Source organism: Zootermopsis nevadensis, unplaced genomic scaffold (genome assembly GCF_977971745.1).
Source record: "Zootermopsis nevadensis isolate Lab colony 2312 unplaced genomic scaffold, Znev_1.0 Znev_ptg000008l, whole genome shotgun sequence".
NCBI classification, from domain to species: Eukaryota; Metazoa; Arthropoda; class Insecta; order Blattodea; family Termopsidae; genus Zootermopsis; species Zootermopsis nevadensis.
In genome coordinates this window covers 9,424,061-9,446,916 of record NW_028259140.1, presented here as the reverse complement: position 1 = coordinate 9,446,916, position 22,856 = coordinate 9,424,061, and the positions used below count along the sequence as shown (strand labels likewise).

Here is a 22,856-nt window from a genome sequence, read left to right as displayed (position 1 = left end):
GAAAATTGAAGATTTCTGTTTTCTGGGTTGTTGCGCTGTGTAGTGTGGTCGATGTTTACCAACGTTTTAGAGGTCATAGTGCCTCAGTCATCAGGACGATGAATGTCATCGACCAGACTACACAGAGCAACAACCCAGAAGACAGAAATCTTCATACTCACCGCTGTGAAAACCTCAAATCATACTTATTAAAAATTATTTTTTAGATATATACTGATTAGTTATGGATGTCTGTGCGACTGTCAGTTTCTTAAGAAGTTCTAGTCCGTGATGCGAGTGGCATTAAAGCCTGTTTTAGTCAAGGTCGATGCTGAAACTAATTGCATCCAGTGTTTAACTAAGATTCTCTGGTTCCCCCGTAAAACGAATGCTTTGTTCCTAGAGGAGCGTCTCGACTTTGTACTGTATTCGCTCAGATTTCTCAAGGGTTTCCTCGTTCTTTCTAGTGAATGACGCTGTTGTACCAGCGACAAGCCACAGCGCTTTCCACGTGATTTCCAGTTTATCTTACAGGAAAGATGTCCTGTCATATCGTTCTCTGTTACGTAGACAGAGCGCTCTTACAAGCGTTCGAAGCAACTAATCCATATTCATCGAGAAAGTAGCAGTGGTACAGACCGTACTGCAGTCACCTGAGAATTTGATTTCACACTTATCGCTGACAAAGTTTGTCTCTTTGCACTTAGAACATGCTGAAATACAAGACAGCGCTTAGAATCCCACGCGATCAAGTAACGCCATTGGGGGTTAGTTTATACGAATATCATTTGCAAGTTTACAAAACTGATAAAGTTATTTAGACACTCTTGTTTCCTGGAGACAGGGTTTTAGTCTGTACAATTTTGGCTGTCCTGGCCGGAGACTGTACGTATTTAAAATACCCAAATAGTGGAGCTCCAACTTCATAAATCTACTGAGTTTCCTTTTAGCGAGAACGCATTATGAGCTAGTCGTGTCTGCCTGCATGTCTGTCTGTCGTACAGTTGTTCAACTCGAGAACCACTGGACGAATTTGGATGAAATGTGATGCAGTGGTTGCACTATTTTGCATGACTTCAAAATCTACTTTTGAGTGTCAAAATGGTGGATGAGGAAAGTCGTAAGGTAGACATTGAGGTGATGCGATCTGATGGTCAAAGTGGAAACAATCGAACAAGGCGGTTTTAATATTGTTACAATAAATTGTCAATACTGTATCAAATTTTATATAAAACCCTTTCTGTTATTAGTAAATCTTTGATATTTAAAGTAGTGTTTGTCTGTAAATAAACTTACGTATTTGTTACATTTGCTCTTTTATTTCATTATCTGCGGGATAAAAATATTTGCCAACCAATCCATATGACCGGGAGTCTACTATAGTAGTTGTGTTTGTTAGTCGCCCAATTTGTTACACAGTTACTTAGTGGGATATAAACCCGAAACAGAGTTCACTTATGGAGATAACAAACCAGAATATACGATTACTTTAATAATTTTCACTGTGTTCCTAGCTGAAACTCAACTTTCTCTGTTAAAACATTAAATTCACTGTACCTTGTCCACTGCTGTGCGTAATATAGAATTATGTAATAACCCCGGAGTTTAATATCCTCTAAACTGCAGCTCAGGATTACAGCAGTTATTATAAATTTGGTAAAGTAAAGTTTGTCCCACTATACGCCATGTAGGCGTTTGGGGTGAGAGGAGGTATAGCGCCTCTCTTCCTTGACCTCGGCACTAGATGGGGGTGAGTGGTCAGCATCACGCCCCGGCCGGCTTTACCCCCGGGAAAGGACCCCGGTACCCATTGTAGAGGAGGCTGGGTGGGCCCCAGAGCCGGTCTGGACGCAGAGGCTAGAGGAAAAATCCTGCCCCCATCGGGGATCGAACCCCGGTCGTCCAGCCCGTAGCTAGTCACTATACTGACTGAGCTATCCCGGCTCCATTTTCATAATAATCTGTTTAACAAGACCTTCATTTCATTTGTGTTAACATGGCTGCAATGTTCATGCAATCAGAAAAATGAGCAAATTCAGTCCGGTCGGACGACTTGCAGTCAGATTGTTCGCTTTGTTTCAGTTGTCAAATAAAAGAGCGCTTTTTGTGGCATGGTTGTTGGACAATCCTGCAGATTGTGTCGCTTTGCCAAACTGCTTAAAATTACGTTGTCACTCTGCTTACTCTAAGAAGCATAAATTAACTTTATGGAACAGAGTCCGTCTTGAGAAGCTGTCGATTAGCTGTTCAAGAAATTCCATTTTATAAAACAGGCTATTCACAATAACCGGCAATTATAACCTGCCATGAACAAGATTAATTTAGTCCACGCCTTCACACCCTATTTAAGATTTATTTAAATATTATCACTGTATTAACCACTTATTAACTAACTACTGACTGTCTGAGCGAAGAATTGCCTCCGCTTTAAAGCCACGATGTCATGCTGAATGCTATCCCAAAAACATTCCCCTTACCAAAAATGTTCCCATTGTCTCATATTCTTGTAACAGGTCTTTCTGTGACTCATCTTGATATAGACTGTGATCTACAAGGTTGCTACATTTATATACATATTAGTCTTTAGAGTCATAAATTTAGACATGGCAGTACGTATTTTTGAACTGAATAGTTAATAAACGTCATGAATTTTCTCGTTATACGATCAAAAACCTCATTTTTGTTCGGAATATTATTAGCTAGTCGCATATGTCTGTCTACCCGCCATTTTCTTCATTGCAATTTAAGATCAGTATTATATTATTTCTGTTTCGATTAAATTCGATATGACCTGAATGTCATTACAGACTAGTCTATCGTTTAGTAATTAACTGTGTCATGAATAATCTTGCGATGACTATGTGGCGAAGTGAGTTTGTGACAACACTAGCGCTAGAAACAGCTGTTTTGTAAAAGTATGATGTGAGAGCAAAACTATCATCTGTACTTATTCATCAGTAGCTTGCTTCTCTATCGTGGTCTTCAGAAAATAATAGAGAAATATAATAGTTATTGGATTTATTAGATTTTAACCGCTTGATTGAATATGTACGTATAAACAGATACAATTTAACGTTCGAACAAGATTGTGTCTGTCTTCTGGGTTATTGTGCCATGTAGTCCGGTAAAAATTTACAAATGTTGAAAAGTTGCTTGTTGCTTCCATCATCAGGACGGAATATCTGAAACGTTGTTAGACTTCTACCAGAATACACGGCGTAAGAACCTAGAAGATAGTCATTTTAATGTTGGTTGCCGTGAGAACCTTAAATGTCAACATTCCAGTAGTTTATTTGATTCTTATATTTAATGCTGGACGGTTTAATAATATATTACTCGAAAAATACTTGCAAAACATATTTCTATTGACAAATGTAATAAAGAAGGATATGAAAATTGAAATCGTTATTTATATGTTAAATGTGAAAGTTATAAAGCGTTAATGCGTAAATATCTGTTTTTCTGCTTCGTATAGAAATACATGCACATAGCAGGCCATGGATGAGCGAACATTCTTTTGTTTCAGTGCATTGTTTCGACAAAGCAAATATGGTCTTATGTTGAGGTTATAATAACTGCGGTGCGTTGTGTAGACGTACACAATAGGCCATGGATGAATGGTCACACAGTAATAAATACTGTCATGTAAGACCCAAAGTCCCTCAACAGCATTACCGTGGCAACGGTTGTAACAACACACGTTTCATAAATATTATCTCATAAGGCTGAATTAACAGCGGACGATTACCGAGGAACCAAACAAGGAACCGATATTTTTTTATGACTACGTATTGAGACCGTATTTTAATTTATATATAAACCTTTGTTTGTTGCTTGTAATTATCCTTTCGCTTCTGGGGTTTAGGCATATTTTATTTGTTTTGAATTTCACGCACTGAAATATTTTCTTTTGATACAATTTTGTTTGCGATTTTTAATTTTCCACTGCCGTTTCTTAGTGATTGTCTATCGTACCACTGTGCTTGCTAATAATGGAGTAATTCCATCCCGTTAAAATGTTATTTTATCACTTCCATGATTAAAGTATTGACAGACATTCTGAATCTAAGATCCCATGTGAAGATAGTAACGATGTACGTGACTTGCTGAAGAGGATCGTTAGCTAATGACCTCTTTCAAGACATCCACTCGGGTTACCCTTCTTCGAAAAGAATGTCTATCCATTAATAACAGAAACGACTCGAGGTTAAAATTAGACTAAGGCAATATTCTTAAGTATATGTCATTACAAATGAACAAATAATCCATTTCCTGCCATTGAAACTGAATTATTAGTAAAGTTATTTTATATGAATTATTTAGAATTTCTAAGATCTGATTATTTGCAGTCCACAAGTGCGCTACGTTAAAGTCACGTCTTCTAATACTTTTTATTGTTATTCGAGCAAACGTGTTACATTTTTAAACATTTTAAAATTTATTACGTGTAGTTTTATTATGATTTCTGTTGTCGATTTTAATTTCTCACGTGTGTTATTCATAAACTATTTTAAAATCAATGTACACTTTACATACATATATATAATGCTATTAAAAATTTAAGTATGTTTATAGAAACTCGTCGCATTTTATACAAGAGCCCCAATGCAGTGAATAGAACACGTACGTGAAAAATTACTAGTCTGACCGTTGCAGTAGATCGTAGTTGAATCATTCTGTTTATTTTATATGAGTTTAGTAATAAAAAGGTAGGAACAGCGTGCAGGTATCCAACTTTATGAACGCCTTCATAACTTTGCCCTTAAATGACCTGCAAAACGTAAAACCGGCAACCTACCCACGTGTTCAATAAAGTAGAGGCCGGCCATTTTAAACTTTGTTAAAGTTTGGTTGTAAAATTCAACTGGTACTGTGCAGATATATCAGAGTTAGAGTGGCTGATAATTCACGAACTCATCTACGTATGTAAGTCTTGAACATTTCGGTCTTAACACAAAATATGAAACAAGACACTTCGATTTCTTTTAAGCTCATTACTGTTAATTAGATCCACATTTAAAAGTGTGCCTTGTCTTAGTAAAATGTGACATTTTTCTCAGATACATAGACCATTACAGCAAGCATGCTGTACTTACTTCCTGTTTACAAAGTTTTGACTTTATACACCTAAAATAACAGAAAGCGAATTAGGATTTTAGGTTTTTATGATCAGTTGTATTCAATTATAAGACAAGTGTTACGAAGTGTGCTGCAGTTTGGAGTACAAATGTTCGTTGATGCTTTCGTTAAGATTTTACATGTCATTGGTCTTTATTAATTCCCCGGTGTTATATTCAGATAATTAAGTATTGTCATTCCTGAACAGAGACCGTGTTGTAACATCATCTTTCTCGGGCCATATTCTGTGTGTTATTTCCGTTGTAAAGCGCAGCTGGTAATAGAGCCATGTCGTGTTCTCTGTCGCGTGTCAGCAGTCATTTGTTTCTCATAACGCGTGTGGGTAATTTGATCTTAATCATTAATTACAACATTATTTACAGGATAGCGAAACACATTTCCGTAAACAATTTATCTTTTTTATAACTGTAAATTTTCCATGGCATAATGAATGTTAATAGGCGCTATTCCAGTGTAATGAACGCCGGACAAGACGCGTTGTTTTGTACAGCAATTGAAATAAAATAATGCCAGGATGTTTCTAATCCAAAGCAGTATTTATTCGGTTATTTATAAATTCCTGTGAATACAAAATTTGTTTGCGTAATGAGGATATAATAATTGTTCTGCTGTACGTTCGCATTATAATCTTTCGTAACTACAAAGTATGTTTAGAAAAAGGAAATTCTAAGACGTTTTGTGCTGAAACTGGATGAATTTTTTCTGGTCCACATCGGTCTAAAACCCTTCTACATGAAAGAAATAACAATTCCTCAGAAATATCTTATCCTACTAAAAGCTGTAATTACGTAGAGCCATGATTTAATCAAGATTCATGTACGTCCTTGCGGATTTATATTTATACTGTACTGGTGATCAATTTCAAAAACAATATTCTTCAGTTGCGTGCTTTAATTGTGTTTTTATTCTTTGGTCTTCTTATTAGTACTAAAATAATAATAATAAGTAATATATTTGCGTCATTAATGTCAGTCGTCAGTTTCCACTTAATTAATTGCATTAACTCTTTGAAAGGTCGCTTAAAAAGAAAAGTGACCGTCAAGAATGACTAGCAAATCTAAAGCAGAACCTAAAAACACATTTTATTGAAAAGTGTAACAGAGCAACATTACTAATTAAAACAATTACTTCCTTAATTATGACAGCTGCTAAGCGTTAACAAATAAACATCTATTTTGCTGAGTTGTATAGAAGTATATAAGTAGTATAGTGTTTCCAAAAAAACAGCACATAAATATTAAAATTATGTTTTATACCAAAAAAGTTAATACCGTTACATATCTGTGCTTAATTAAAGAATATAATACGATTTAATGTACCCCGCTCTCAAATAAGATAGTACATCCAAGTAAGAGTTGAAACTTTTACGACTCGTTTTGTACCATGTTTCCTCAAGCGTGATATCGATTGCCGTTGCAGTTTGGCGTCTTCAACGGGTGATCTGAGTCTTGAGGCAGCTCAGCTGGAGCGAGCCATTCGTAGCAACGACACTTTGAGAGTGAAACGGTTCCTGGATTTGCACCACGACAAGTTTCAGGTGAGTTTGGAACTGTTTCTACTTGTCAAATTCAGCAACAAGACGAGGGAAAAATTTATTTGAATGAAATAAATTGAAAATAAATTGTAAGATTTGAGTTTTTTTACGGCGGTGAGTCCAAAGATGACTTGACTTCTGTGTCTGGTAGAATTTTACCAACGTTTCAGAGGTCCTTGTGGACGTTGCGAGGACCTCTGAAACGTTCCTAATGATGGAGGCAGCAAGGACCTCTGAAAAGTTTAAAAAGGGAGTTTAAACCGCTATAATGTAGGGCTGTTAGCCAGACTTGGATTAGCTGTTTTAGAGGCATTCTTTCCTGACTCGCGGCCAGCTGAATTTTGCGTAAGACAGGACGCACGTATGACAATTGTTAAATTGCAGCCGATGAAAGAAATTATTTGTCGACTACTCGAAAATTGAGTAAACATTTAACATCGTGTCACATTGGCTGAAGTTCATATCAGTTGCATAAGATTTATGTTTTCAGAGTCCCCAGGTGATTCTCTTAACAGTTTAAACTAATTCACAATTTCGCAACGACGTAACTGATTTCAGATCCGTAACTTACAAGACGTACAAAGCAGATTTATAAAACAAAAAACCATGGCAGTTGAAACTAATCCAGTAACTCACTTTCCAGTTGCCCGAATGTTGTGTGATATTTGCCTTTTAAACCGGCCGGCCAGATGGCAACACCGTATGAGTGAGGAACGTAATGTGAGCGAACGCGCCTTAAACGTCGAGAGATATGAATTCCATCATAAGAACTTTACCATCAACAGGAGCCATGATAGTTCATTCCCGAAATTGAACAGGCTTCCGGGCTAGGTGAACGAATTTCGATTCTAAACAGGACTGTGTTGTAATTTTCGCCAGAACATTCAGACCGGATCTGGGGCTCGCCCAGTCTCATATCCATTGGGTACCTGAGTTCTTCACTCTATGGAAAATGGTCGGGGTATTCAACTAACCATTCACGTGATTAGTTAAGTACCAGGGACGACTTTACCTTTACCAGGCTGATTGATCATCTTCTCTCATGATTCGCGTGCCAGGGTCGGGCATGTTGATGCACGCTTCTTATAATCCTGCGTGACCGTATTTGATGTATATTGTTACCTGGCATAAAATACGTTTTGTTAATGTCATCAGTGTTTGACAATACCTGTTACTACAAACAGCTGTGCAACTTAAATAAATACGTCAGAGTAAGAAATAAGACGCATCGTACTGCTGAGGGAATCATAACTATGTAAATTAAATCTGTTAATTAAAGATTACTAAGCAAAAGCAGTTTAATCTTTCTCACTAATTAATCATTTTTAAAGAAAGTTACTGAATTTAAATATGAACATGTTTGCAGAATAGGCTTAATTTGGTAGCGTTTTTAATAAACCGTACAATAAAACTTTCTCATTTATAACCCTCAAGACGATAACAAAGGACGAATGTGATTCTACGTCTCTAAAATGTACAAAACCTTTCCTTTAAGCTAAACTAATTCACTATGAAATATACAGAATTCCTGTATATTACAGTATAACTCTTCATCGCCTTCTGCGTGTAGACATAACTGCTCGTATGATGCGATGTTCGCATTTACCGAGGCGTGGAAGAAATCAAAACGCAGTGTAAGTCAAGACGTGTATGAAGAAACAGGGGCAGAATTTGCTTTAAATGAGTTCAGAGTGAGGGTTTCTTTCAAACTAATGCTTACTCGCCATGATGATGGAGGTAGCAAAGACCTCTGAAACGTCCGTAAACTTCTACCAGACTACACGGCGCTACAACCCAGAAGACAGCCATCTTATTAAAATTCTAGACTTTTACCCCGAACAAAACAACTGCAATTAGCATGAATTTTTTGTTCTTTGATTGTGTGAGGGCTATCACTCGTTATACAAGGACTGAGCCTATTAAAAAATTTCGAAGAAAAATTATGTACGGCCTCCTAATTAAAGAGGACTAAATCAATTCGCTATAACAAGTGGGCAGAATGAAAGAATGTGGGATAAATTATTGGAGTATTTTATCAATAGAAGCATTGAAGAACATAATGGAGACGAGTAATAGATCGGAAGATTAAGTCTGAACACAACAAGCGAAGAATGTTGTCTGATACTTACTACAGTTGTTCAATTAGTGCCTGCTTGATCGATGTCCTTAATTGAGTAATTAGGTAGCCGGCCGGATGCCAAGACTTCTCCTCATTTCTGAAGAATGAACTATCTTATTTTTTTGAAGCCTAAATTGGAACCAGGGGTCCGCAGTGGCCGCTCGGTCTGAGGCGTGGGACTTGTGCCGCTTGGTCGCTGGGACCGTGGGTTCGAATCCCACTCAAGCCATGGATGTTTGTCCGCGTTTTCTGTGTCGTGCTGTCCTGTGTACAGGTAGAGCCTTGCGACGGGCCGATCCCTCGTCCAAGGAGTCCTACCAAAATGTCTATAGATCAAAACCAACGGAAAAAAAAAGTTGGGACCCGCAGTGCTCAGGCACTTGAAGAACGGATCGTTCCCAGTATCCAATTAAATTGGAACCACGAGTTAGATCTGACAAAGGCAAAGTTCTTAAATAAATTTAATGCTGATGTTCACGTGATGAAGTCTTAGAATGTGAGATGTGTCATATGCACTGTAATAAAGGTGACATGTCTCTGTATAACGCCGTATTAAATAGCTTACCGAGTTATTAAGCCGTAACAGGATTAAATTTCCACTAAGACATTAACATTGCTCCTTGCTACAAAAATAAACAGACCAAGTACTACAGAAATCGGACCTAGCTAACGTCTCGCGTTAAAGAAGGTAGCCTTGGAGTTCCTCGCTCTGGTGATTTGTCTTTTCGTCATGTACGCGTGCAGAAAGGCATGCAGGTCACTGAATCTGATTTAAAGTTCTAATGTGTCTGTAAGCTTTAGTAACACTCATCCCGTATCAGATTTAATGAAACTACGTCCAGTCTTTTTTTAACAGCCGGATAGTCCATTTTTTAAATATTCATTTGCGAATGGGCCTGGAATGGACGTGGATACCAAAGGATTTCCATCAGTAAGAAGCAAGTTTTCATTTAGAATAAATTCTTATTCCTTGGCACCCTCGCTGAGCGTTAGCAAACTAAATATAGGGAGAGATGGTAAGTTTATGGGAGTCATTATATGCACGGTAAATGTAATTTATTGCTTATAATTGACTATTTCACGAGACGTTCGTGTTTAATGTGGTGATTTATTCCGACTTACGAATTCGATTTTTAAGACAACTGTATTCAGGATCGTAAAGCTACCCCTTACTCTATGAGTTAAATGGAATTTTCTCTTTAGTATTATTAATTTTACTTATTTTTGTAAGGAATGAAAATTGAATTCGAAATAATCTGTTATTCCACGGAACAGAAGTTATTTTATTCTTATTTCTGTGATGTTTCATGTAGATGCATTTACCAAAATAAAAATTACAAGTCAGATACTTTTTAAAGTTTTATATTCGCAGTTTTGATATATTGCCAAAACTTTCAGTGTATTTGTTAGTTACGTCTGTATTATTTCAGGTTAATCTGCACGGAAGTATTTTGGACAAGACGTCATCTTGTGAATCTCAAAGTCAAGATGTTGAGATCTTGCTCAGGAAGTCAAAAACGCTCATCGATAGGTAAGTAAATCGATTAGTCCGTTTTTTTTAATGCGACAGTTAAATTTATGAGTGTGCTTCAGCGCCACTCATGACGTCTCGGGAAGAAATAAGACTTCTTAACCTCAGAACTACGTAGAGGCGAATGAATAGCATTGTTAGTAAAGGTCTCTCTGTGCTTATTGTACATTAAGGTAGATTGAGCCGTTCTGAAGTCAATTGGAAAGAAAAATATCCTTCCCGCTGCTGGTAATCGAAACCCCTGCGGTCAAACCGTAGCCAGTGATTTATTTTACCGTCTGAGGTATCAGACGTTTGACCGAATTTTGGTAAAACTAAAAGGAATGTCTTTCTAGCTGGAAAACTCAACATGATTATAATTTATGATCATTGCATGAAGTGAAGACATTGCTGTAGCGTCATGTTAGTCCACCTCGCCTAGTCTTCGAAAATATGCATTGAATTTCATTGAAGTTTTATATCAGAAGTGTAATGCAGTAGTAGTGCAGATGCTATACAATAGTTTTCTTTTTTCATTTTATATATTTAATATCATCTCTGTTTTTTTTATAAAGTTTAAGGTGAAATCCAGAATTTTCCATAATGTGATCATCGTAAAAAGTAGGTTCAAGGTATGAAATAAATTATTTATATTAAAATCCGTAACTTTTGTGTTGTACTCTATTGAGTTATGACTAGTATTTTGTTTATAATTTAGAGCATTTACATTAAAATGTTATCTCTTATTAAACGGGGTGCATTTTCTACCGCAGCTGACCTAAAGAGAGCTTAGGGTAAAGACAATCGGCAGTTTCTGTTTGTCTTCAAGTACTGAAGCATCTGTTGTCTCTCTGAAAGCGAGCAAAATAAAACAGCAATTCGCCTTGCCAGAAGTCGCATTGCTCGAATGTTGAGTCACAATCCGGTGTTAGATTACGGCACATAAATCAGAGATCATATTTCTGTAGTACGTCCAGCGAAACAACTCCTGTTATTGACCGGTCATTGAGCCTACATTCATTTTACAAAGGACAGGCTTTGGTATCACGTCTATTTATCTTCCGTTTGTTTGTTTGTTCGTTTCCTCAGTATATTTTAAACAATGTGTACAGCAATTCGTAAAACTTCTATTACCTCAGTGACATCAGAGGACAGCCCAAACCTTTGTATGCTTTAATTTAATTTCATAAATTATGACGGTATGGCGGATGGGCAGACCTGTGGCGTGTTGACAGGACTAGGGCAACTTAATAGAGGGTCTTTGTGGTAATATCTACAAAAAAATATTAAACGTCTGTCACAACATATTTGTAGAATACAAAACAGCATTATGGTGGGGATATGTATTTAAAAATTTCAAGTTTCCATTCTAACTTTTGTCACTGCTATTAGTGGACGTTTAGACGCCAGAAATTTTCTGACTTTCAGTTACTTATGTGCCCTGAGATAATAAAATATGTGTTACGATAACGAATCATGGAATTATTTTTAGGCGCAAACGTTCTAAACTGTTTCATAGTTATACCCCGTGGGTCTCCTTTGATGTTAGATTGGATCCTGTGTACGTCGGTGATGGGTGTTCTTCATCCTCCATGGAAAACGAACCCCGCACACCCCTCATCTTCACAAATGCCCTTCACGTTGCCGTAGAACATGGTGCAGTGGACGTGGTTCGACTCCTACTAAAGTATGGGCTGGAACCCAATCTGGGCGGTCGTCTCGCGATCCCAGAATTCAACAGTCGCTCTTCCGGGTCTGGGCATGGTACAGGCATCTTCTTTGGTGAGCCTGTAACAACGTTCTCACCGGAAGTCAAAACTCCAGATTCCGGTAAGTGAAACACACAATTAATCAAAATCATATGACGCTGAACAAAGTAATACGAGAATATCCGGAGATAAATTAGGTATTAGAATAATGGGGAGAATTTATAAAGAGGAAGTGTTGTGTGATTTTTACATCAAACTTGTTACTTTAGGATGATTTAATTGGGATTCGATCTCATGGAAGTAAGATATGAAGCAATAACTTTCTGAACTGGTTCATACTCTACTCCTGTATGTTAATAGACCTTAAGTTCTAAAAACCGTGAAATTTAGGTACGATATTCGGTAGACTGATACTTGATTCAAACCTATAAATTATCCACGCAACAAGAAAATGATTACCTTTGCTCTGACACAAGTAAAATTCTGGATCAGAGATAAATCTCTGCTTGGTCATTGCTATCTCATACGTCATGAGACAATGATAGATGAGTATTGAGCAGTGGTAGAATGACGAGTAGCGGATAAATTGAAAATGTCAGTGCAGTGGTCGTCAGACGTCTTGCGAGCTGCGTTCCATAGTTCTCAGGCTGCACTCGATTCCTTACGTCACGTAAAGATTCCGAGCGGCCTGGTGCTGCAGTAGCCGTCTCAAAAACACCAACTGTTGTGTATGGACTGTCCTAATTATTTCTCGATTCTTAAAAAGACTTTTGCTGTTTTATCTTCCTCTACACGCATCACCCAAGATTAAAACCCCTACCGTTGAAGTTAAATTTAGATACCATGAGTAATTAGAGGTATAGTGTTAACGGAAAAGACTAATTTGTTTTTGGAATGTTTGTTGATGCGCGCGCAGAACATTCCTCTTTTTGCCGCTCGCACCGCGCTGACAGAGTGCGTGACATCTGGCGATTATCATAGGAGCTTACTCCAATGCCATTTCTAATCCAATTCTCTTTACGACAGACGTTGTGAACACAGCGTCTACCCGCCTTAGCTATGGCACGTCACATTCCAGGATATAGCATCGTAAATAGTGTATTACTTTGTTTTATGGTCAGTATGCAGGATAAATCGTATTATAAAATAACTAAAGGACTGTGTATATTTAGAAACGACATAAACATATTCAAGGAACATTCATGAAAGTTTTAAGTGAGGTTAAACAGGAGAATGCTCGCTGCCACGCATACGAGTCCGCTTTTTTTATCTATCCATGAACAATTAAAATGATAAAGATTTATAACTCATCCGATCTAAACGCCTTTGGAGAAAAAAAATATAATAATTAGTCAAGTCCATCCTTTCACAAAATGACGGATCACATCACCAACTCACTTTTATAAATACGCATGAATAACTGGTAATATCATTTGGACACACACATCCAAAAACACAAAAGTCACATCCGTGGAAAGGATGGCGCCCATAACACATAAACAAAGTGAGATCTATTAAGACGCCCGAAAGACCTATAATACTTATATATAAACATAAATAAAGTCTAATACCCTTGGAAACAAAGAAATAACGTTTAATATTCATACAGACACATGTAGCTGGTCACATGAATGGAAACATGAATGAAAACATGAATGACTAATTAGGCCCACGTGTCGGTTTCATTGGCTACGTTCAACAACGGGTCACTTCCATGAAAACATAAATATCTTGGCCACACGTTTTTCAAGATAAGTACATGGAAAGAAATAACTAACCAAATCTATGCACGATATAAAAAATACGAAATTCACGGAAGTAAGTCGTTTAGCTACATACAGAAATTTTATGAAATTAACGCTGAAGCACATAAATAAGTAGTCATGCCCATGAAAACTCATAAATAGCGGTCACTTTTATGTAAAAAATGTGTCATGTCTATTAAAACACACACATAACGATATTACATTCGTGGATACTCAAAAAATTGCCATACCTACGAAAATACATGGAAACCAGTAACGTGTCGTATCCATGGAAACACATGAATGACGGATTACATCCACAAATGCATAAATATTGTACTGGTCACATTCATGGCAACAAATAATAGCTTGTCGTGTCTTTCCCGTCACATCTAAGGAAATTTAAATGGCCACATGCATGGAAATAGACAAAGAAGGGTCATGTGAATAACGAGTTATTTACAAGGAAACCCTTAAACGATTAGTCATATTGTTACAAAAACAGTTTCTCAGTTATATCTATAGAACACACTTTACGAAATTGCATAAATTGAGTTTACATTTATGGAAACACGTAAATAATGGATCATGTCTGACGCTACATATAAATAATTTGTCTCACTGATGGAATAGTAAATGCCCATACAACCTGAAACAGAAATGACTGTTAAAATTCATATAAAACTAATAATAAAAGTTTAATTTCAATGTAAACACAAATAACTGATCACGTACGTGGGAGAACGTAAGTAATGAGTTGCGTCCGTGGAAAATTGTAAGTACCTGGTCACGTCAATGAAGAGACATAATGATAAAGACACAGGTCGCGGATGATTGAGAACAAAGTGATGAGGAAACAGTGTTGGACTGAGGGTCTTCGTAATGTGCGTACGTACTCACCACGACGCTGTGTGGTCCGAGCTACTTAAAAAGCGTCGTTAAATAAACTGAAAATAAATAATTATATACTCACCACGACTCACTACAGTGCTTACATGAAGACGTATAAGACAGGTGGAAAATGTAGCAGGTATGGGATAGCTGGTAATAAAATTTAAATTTTACTCCAAATACGTGAAATTAAGTGAACACTTAGGAAGTTAATATTTAAACGGATCCGTATCAAATAGGGTGAGGAGTATGAACGTAAGATTGGGTTCAGTGGCCGTTCTAAACAAGTCAAGGCAGGGTTATGTAACAGACAAAACATTTATTACTCTTGTCCAGGTATGCATTCCTTTGCATTTCTTGCAGTATGCTGTACACTCACATCGCCGCCCATATCCGGAGTTACAAGAACAGAAGTCCAGCAACCACGACGGGTCAGTTGGGTGTGTCCACCCCCTTCCTCGTCCTCACGCGCCAGCTCCTGTAAGAAACGTTGTCCCACATTCAAATCCATACCACGTCAAAGATCATTCTCACTGGAATCAGACTCTGAGTTCCTGCGACCAAGTGTTACTTCTTCGAACCAATGGCAGACTGAAAGACGTAGTGTGTCCTTAAAATCGAGTCCATTGATGTCCCCTAGGCCTCAAGGACCCACATCCTCACATTCAACCGCCACTTCCAGAATTACTCCCGTTTCTCAGCCGACTATTTCGACAGCGCCTATGAAGTGTGTCCCAGAACGAAGCATATTCGCGGAACTACGACGTAGTAGTGAGATATTTAAGAGTATACTTTTAAACTTCTCCATGAAGGAAATGGATTCAGCCGCTACTACAGATTATGTCACTGACGGAGATGGTGCTTTATCGCCTTCAGATAACCAAGTTGATTTGGCAGGACTGCTTGCAGCTCACGAGAGGAGACGTCTAAATCAACAAGAGGATGATTCGTCTAGCAATGAAGAAGACACCTCTTCTTATCCGTCTTCGAGCACGGAGAGTTCACTTAGCAGTTCAGATGATGACGATGATGACGAATTTTTTGGAGTGGGAAGTCCGAGGCATGATGACCCTGGTGGTCAGCTCCTGAAGATCAACCCAAATCTACCCCCTGATAAAGTTACTGGGATAGTTGACGTATACACGAGGCAGTACCTGTTCACGCTGCCCGCGTTATTCCTCGCTGTCGTCCACGGCAATGCCACTCTCGTCTATATGCTGCTCAAGTACGGAGCGGCTGTCAATTTCCAGGTACGTTTCACGGAAGTACGCTAACTTTTTAAATCCCAGTGAGAAACTCGTTTTCCCCCTTTCGATTGAACAGTCAGCAACCTTTGTAGTTTTTATTTGTGGGTCCTAATGTATCTGAGCGTAACCCAGCGATTATTTTATTAAAAGGCATTAAAGAATATCTTTGTTATTGGTGAAGTATGGTTGAATTCTTAAATATTATTTAAGCGAGCTTCCGTTTCCAAGGACCGAGAATATCTTACGTGTTTTTGGCACGTTAGATCACGCATTTTTACCCCATGTTGTCGGCATCAGTTTTTATGAGAGACTCTATGGACTTCGTTATATCGAATCTAGTCATATAACCATGAATTATGAGACGGTTTCATAAGAATTTAAGCCAACAACAGAGACGTCATTTTCGAAGACACGAATCCCAAAGTAATTAAAATAAAATATTGGATCTTCCAGTCAGTAAAATGACTGGCTTCACGCTGAAGGACAGACGTTTAATTCCCAGGAGGGTCAGTGATTTTTCTGTTCATCACGCCGTCAGGAATTTATGGAGCTGTTTCTTCACATCCAATTATTTCTTCGTAGCGTTTAACTCAACCTTTATCTCACGTTAATAGGGAATTTAAATCCTCGTATGCTAGCCGGCTTTATCTCTGGGAGTAATGGTTTAGCGGTATGCTAATACGATGCTCGGCTTGGCGGACCTTGATGTGAGATCCACAAATGTTAGTTAAGCACGTCGACAACTTGCCTCTTTACTTCGAAATTTAACATCATAAATTAATTCGGCAGCAAACCAGTCTCTGTCTCTAAAGCAGTACGGGTAATGTGATTTCATGATGGTTATAGATTTTTTATAAACACGGACATGGTTTCAGAGACGAAAAACAAAAGAAAATAGTTCACATTAAGCCGTTGGAGTTTATAAATTCTCGATACTGCCTATCACAACTAATCACTTACTACTGCACTAATGACTCTTATATGGTTTCACTTTGAGGTTGTTGTTTTTTTTTAAAAAATTAATGACAGCCTGTTTTTCTGCTTTAAGAAACAAAAGTCATGTGAGCTGCGTATAGAAGTTACGTCTTTAGGTAACTATCTCTACTTGGATTATTCTACTTCGTAGACATGAATTATGTATTCCAGAAGCTGTTTCATAGGCAAAAAACACTATAAAGCCACAGAAAATTGTAGCCAAACACGACCACACGTGAATATTAGCTGATAACGAATTCAATAGAGGTCATATAAAGCTGTTGTATGTACAACTTGATGAATGCTGCAAGGTAGAGTGGATATTGTTCTGTCTGAGGCAACTTGGTCTATCCATTTTCATATGCAGCATGACCATTACTGCAAAATTACAATTCCCTCAAGTGATTATACCACTACCTCATTCTCTGCTCGTTGTTAGATTATTATTTGTCTTCCTGGATCAATTTACGGCAACTTACAACATGCAGAGGAAGAGAATGCGCTGTCTGCCATCTTGTAATTAAGATCTTCTTGAGATAAATATCTCGCTGTGTTATTAATGCCGGCTTGTTCCCTTCTCAGCTCACAGACTAGTTTCAAGGCAAATAATAATGTATACAGTAGGTTGGACCTACTGTCATGTTAATATTTCGGAAAAGCGATAAGTTGGTTTCAGTGCATTGCTGTGATGTGAAATGCTATTGGCAGAGTGCTGCCACCTGGTAAGCAGTGATAAGAGCAGTAGCGCGGACTGCCTAATCTTATAACGAAAGGGGCCGTATGTTACGGCATTGTAGGCCGTGAAAATATAACTATAAATATGGTAGAAAAATATGCCTCAACATAGAGGACTGTCTTCTGGGATGTTACGACGTGTAGTATGTTAGAAGATTTCCGACGTTTCAGAGGTGTTTCCTGTTTCCATCATCGTGGTGACGATGGAAACAACAAACTCTTTACGATCGGTTACATATTAAATGTCAGTGAAGATTAGACTTTTCTTTGAAACATAAAACTGTATGAAATATAAAAAATAAATTACAAATGATGAATATCCTACATTTGGTTCAAAATCCATTATGGCGGCAGACACAAGCCATGATCAGTGTTTCTGTTGACAGGATGGGCACGGTAACACGGCACTCCATCTGGCTGTTTGCCAAGCGACGGTGCCCTGGGAATGTGTATTGGACCTGGTCGAAAGAGGCGCCCAGATCTCTCTCAAAAACCGAGCAGGAGTGAGGGCCGCTGATCTGGCACCTTCTTGTCTCCTCGCGAGGCTTCAGGTCCAGATGTTGAGTGACTGTTGGTCAGTTCTTGGCGCAGGCAACAGTACAGCAGGTACAATGGTGCACCAGGGCAGCGTCGGGGTAGACACTCCAGCCAACTGCTACGGTTCGGTTCCTGCAGTCGCCGCTGCATGTACCGTCGCCAGGAGCAGTAATCCAGCCAGAATCCTTCGCAAGTTCAGGACGGCAAGTGGCACTACAGCTCTGAGAACGGAGTCTACCGAAGAAGCTAGTTCGGCGTCTGTTGAAATGCTGGCGTTGTCTTCGACCGGTTCCGTACGAAGTCGGATCAGCAGGTGCAGTCTGGAAACCGGTGCAGGCAATAACAGCTGCAACAAGGTAAGGGTCACTAAGAATTCTGTCTTTTCAGATCTATCGTCTAGCACACTACAATTTATGGACTGCCGTTTTTTTTTTTTAAGAAACGTGTGTCGTGTTTTCTTTGCGGTACGGACTGAAGTCTTGATTATTATTTAGACGAGCTTCGGTTTCAGAGGGTTAAGCTGTTAAAAGATGAACGTCTTTGATTTTACCTGTTGTTTTGTGTGAGTGTGAAACTTGATCTCCCAACTGTTATTGAATATCTCCGATGGAGGGTGTTTCAGAACAGGATGCTGATGAGAATATTTGATCTTGAGAAGGAGGAAGTGACAGGAGACTGAAAAAAATTCAGAATGAGGAGCTTTAAAATTTATACTACCATTAGGATTATCAGATTAAGGATGATACTCGGGGCATGTAATATGCATGGGAACAGTGAGAAATGCATTTCATTAAATGTTTGGTTGACAATCTGAAGGGAATAGACCAATTGAAAGGCCTAAATATTTGATTAATGTTCTATGAAGTTGTGGACTGTATTAATTTAGAAGAGGATAGGGATTTTTTAAACGTGGTAATGAACATTCGTGTAGGCGACCGTGTAAAGTGGTGATTTCATAGAATAACTGAGCGATTATTAACCTCTCAAGAATGATTCTGCTCCGTGGAGTTAGTTCATTGGTTAACAAACATGAAATTGTAGGAAGATGGTAAGCCAAGGTAATGAAAATGATGCATTACGAATGTATGGACCATGCGTGAAATTTAAGGAAAGACAGAGGCTAGGAAGTTGGAAAAATAAAGAAGGAAACCTAAAATGTACACTACAGATTGTATAGTACCTTGTGATTTGAACCAAAAATACGTACATGAATTATGTGCTGTTAACTTTTCGTGAGAAAAAATGTGCCAAACAGAAGCCTGTCTGAAACGGAAACAATTTTTATTTCTTTTGAAACCTGTTACGTGTAAGTTGGACGTAAAATACTGCTTTGTGAAGACCCAACTGTTCGAACACACACATGACATTTCCTTCCTTGTCCACTTGGATCATTTCCTGCAGATAAGAGCCCGTGTGTGTGGCATTCACCATTTTGTTATGGATGTTTGTTTTCGGCGGACCCCATTCCAAGTATTCTGAAGATAATATATGCATTTTAGAGGAAGAAATTCCATGATGTAACAGATAATTTGAACATTAAAACTGGTTGTTTATGTTACAACATAGATGTTGTCTGTACTGTGTGTGTATGTGTGTGAATATGTGTTTAAAATTACAGTTCTTCCTCTGTTACGACCATGAAGGAGAAAACTGTTTCAAATTATTTTAAAAATTTAAATGTGCCCATTTTCGAAGTCTTATCTGATATACTCCAACATAGAAGTTTATAATGTGTGGTCCGTGAATTTTATTCAAGTAGCCTACGGTCAAACTAGGATCGCAAAAATATGGAACAGAATTAGAAAATATTACACAAACAAGCAGTATAGAAGTCGAAGTGAAATTGTGGAATTGTTTGAATACATTTCCAATTCCTTTATCCTCACCTCAAGCATCTAGGTTAAAATTCGGCTCATAATAGTTTTTATTGTCTCGCCGAGACACTCGGCATTCTTAAAAGTGATTTGAAACAACTGTAGGAGCCATTAGACAACAAAGCGTCAATATGTAAATGAACTGTTTCTGATTTTGTACGATGTTTGAACCCAGTGAAATTATGTAAACGCCTGTATTCTATATTGTTTCGCCAAGTAGTCTGGCAGAAGTTTACCGACGTTTCAGGGGTACTTGCTGCCTCCATTTTAGGGCGTTAGAGTGATGGAGGCAGCAAACATATCCTAAACGCCGCCACAAGAACAAGAAATCTTTCGAAATTAGAATAAACTCCTATACAAACAGTTTTAAAAGAATAATAGATGTGTGGTTACGTAATGAATTTATCATAAAATTTTGTGTTTATCTTGGCCATTGTAGATTTATGAAGTTCTGAGAAAATTAACATTAGTTCCAGTATGAACGTTTCGTCAGTCTTTTTGGTGATAGAACAGAAAATATAAAGTTGTAAGCAGTCACGTGCGTTTTGAATACAACGTCATTGTAAGAATTTTAAACTTAGCAGGCTACACTTTGAAAATTCATCACGCAAGCAGTGAGTCTCGCTCAGACAAGAATCCAATCATCAGCCCTTCAATTCCATACATTCTTGTATTGCGCTGGAATTACTGGAATTTCTGTTCACCTTCCGTTTGGTTAAATTAATGTGGTATTTGTTGTCCGTTCCTGCAAATCAGCGGCTCCCAAACTGTATTTTATGGGGACAAAAGAGCTGATTTTATGCCAGTATTATTTTAATGTAAATTCAGAAAGACGTAAGTGTTCTTTTGTTGCAAAACCCTTATTTTTATCGTCACATCAGATGAGTTATTTGGAAATATGTTTTAAGAGTAATTTACAAGGAACTTACGGGGCGTGTAATTTAGATTTGTTTTTTATGAAATGTTGCTAAGTAGTAGTCGATGGGCGGTGAAAATTTTCATGTACACCATATTTACAAAAATCATTATTAAGCTTGGGAAATTATTGATTTAAAATTTTCGTTTAAGGTACTTCGGCCTGTGTGGTGTTTTGTCATTGTGCTAAATTCGAGTTCGTGTCGAAGGCATAAAACGATGTACTTCTTGCTCTACACTTTGACTTCGCTTTCATGTATCAACTTCAGAACTTTGTTACTTCTTCAAAAAAAATCTTCCTTTATGAAAAATGCCTTCATATAAAGTACCAGTAACTGTAATTACCTAGTAATTGGATTTTCCTCTGCGCAATCTTTGTGAAAGGAATTAATGCACATACAAAATATGTAAGACTAAAATTCTATTCAGGGCTTTTCAAAGTTCTGCCCCAAGTCAATAGAAATTGAAATTATAGGAAAATAGCCCTTCTTGAGAAGCTGTTAGTTGCTCAAATTTTTAAAATGTTTTTCACCGAATGCTTGTTTATTGGAGCGAATATTTCTTAACGTCATTAAACAATATAAGTTCTTTTATATTCTTTGATACAGAAAAGTATTTTACAATAATAAATTTATAATTATTGAAATTAGTCGTCGAATAAAATTCTTTATTTGTATTCTAATTTATTATATTTAAAACCATACATTATGCCGTAAGTCTTGTAATAATTCCTTATACTGCCGATAGAAAAATCACATTCAGATACCAACATAAAAACAGACGTAGGCTGCCAGAAACGAGTTTTGTACTTAAATTTAAAAATAAATCTTTTAAAAAATTTCGATTTGTTTAGGTATTTATGGAAATATAAAGAATGAAATATATTTTCCGCTCAAAATATACTGGTTTAATGACGACGACTGTGTATCTTGTCACGTTTAATTTCTGAATTTGCTTGTTAGATCCAAATGTTACATTTTGGAACATAAGGAGAGCATTTGAACTTAAGAGGAAGGGTTTAGCTAGGGGATTCAGAAAATTGTGTAATGAATAGCTTCATAATATGTACTCTTCCATATTATTAGGGTGATCAAATCAAAGTGTATGAAAGGGCAAGGCATGTGTCCTGGGAGAGTTCACAAATGGTTATAACGTCTTAGTTGAATTCACGAAGGGAAGACGCTACCTGGAATACCTTAAAGGAATAGTTCGTGAGGGCGGGGATTGGATTTATATGGCTTTTGATGAGGACCAGCCGGGTTTATGTGAACACGGTAAACATATTTCTTGTTCCATACATGCATAGAATTTGTTTATTATCTCAGGTACTATAAACTTATCGAGAACGACTCTGCTCCTTAGAATTAGTTGTACGTCATTACCTAGATGTATCAGTAGGCCTGTAAAAATATTTAAATGGTCTAGTCTCCACTCTTCGGAATTGTGAAATGGTAGTTCGCTTTAATGACACTGGGTAATTTCGTCAAAAAGGTAATACCGATTAAGCCCTTTGAAACGAATGGCGTCTACATAATATTACAAATTAGCTCCTACCTCAAAGAAAACAACACGTTTCTATACGAAAGATAAGCTTATTAACACTATTTAGGGTAATTACCGCTGTTTATTCTGAGAATAAAAAAGTACTCGCTGTCTACAAAGTATGTTGTTATTGGATGTTACATTAGGTGGTGCGTATAGTTACCGATAGGCTTTAAAGGTTTGCGTAAATGTCGTTCATTTTCAAGGCAAATAATGATTGAGGTGACGGAACACAGTAACGCAGAGCGCACGTTGCGAAACATCACGAATAATGATCATGCACGTAACAGGTAATTCACTAGAAATACAAACGGTCCGTTCCCCTTTAAGTCATTTTGCTGTGTAATCTCTGGGATTTTGAAATGTGGATGTATACATTAAACAATGTGATGTTATAAATCCTAG

The 22,856-nt window shown here is 37.6% G+C and overlaps 1 protein-coding gene across 5 annotated transcripts in view; it reads left to right on the top strand.

Annotated features, from left to right (window-relative positions):
* LOC110832898 (1-phosphatidylinositol 4,5-bisphosphate phosphodiesterase epsilon-1) overlaps positions 1 to 22,856 on the top strand; it is a 468,153-nt gene that overhangs the window by 286,723 nt on the left and 158,574 nt on the right. For all 5 annotated transcript variants that reach the window (XM_087345017.1, XM_087345016.1, XM_087345015.1 and 2 more), the window contains 5 exons: positions 6,538 to 6,655; positions 10,202 to 10,302; positions 11,831 to 12,111; positions 14,990 to 15,876; positions 17,970 to 18,476. In XM_087345017.1, coding sequence (XP_087201143.1) covers positions 6,538 to 6,655; positions 10,202 to 10,302; positions 11,831 to 12,111; positions 14,990 to 15,876; positions 17,970 to 18,476 — 1,894 coding nt within the window. The remainder of the gene's footprint in view (positions 1 to 6,537; positions 6,656 to 10,201; positions 10,303 to 11,830; positions 12,112 to 14,989; positions 15,877 to 17,969; positions 18,477 to 22,856) is intronic.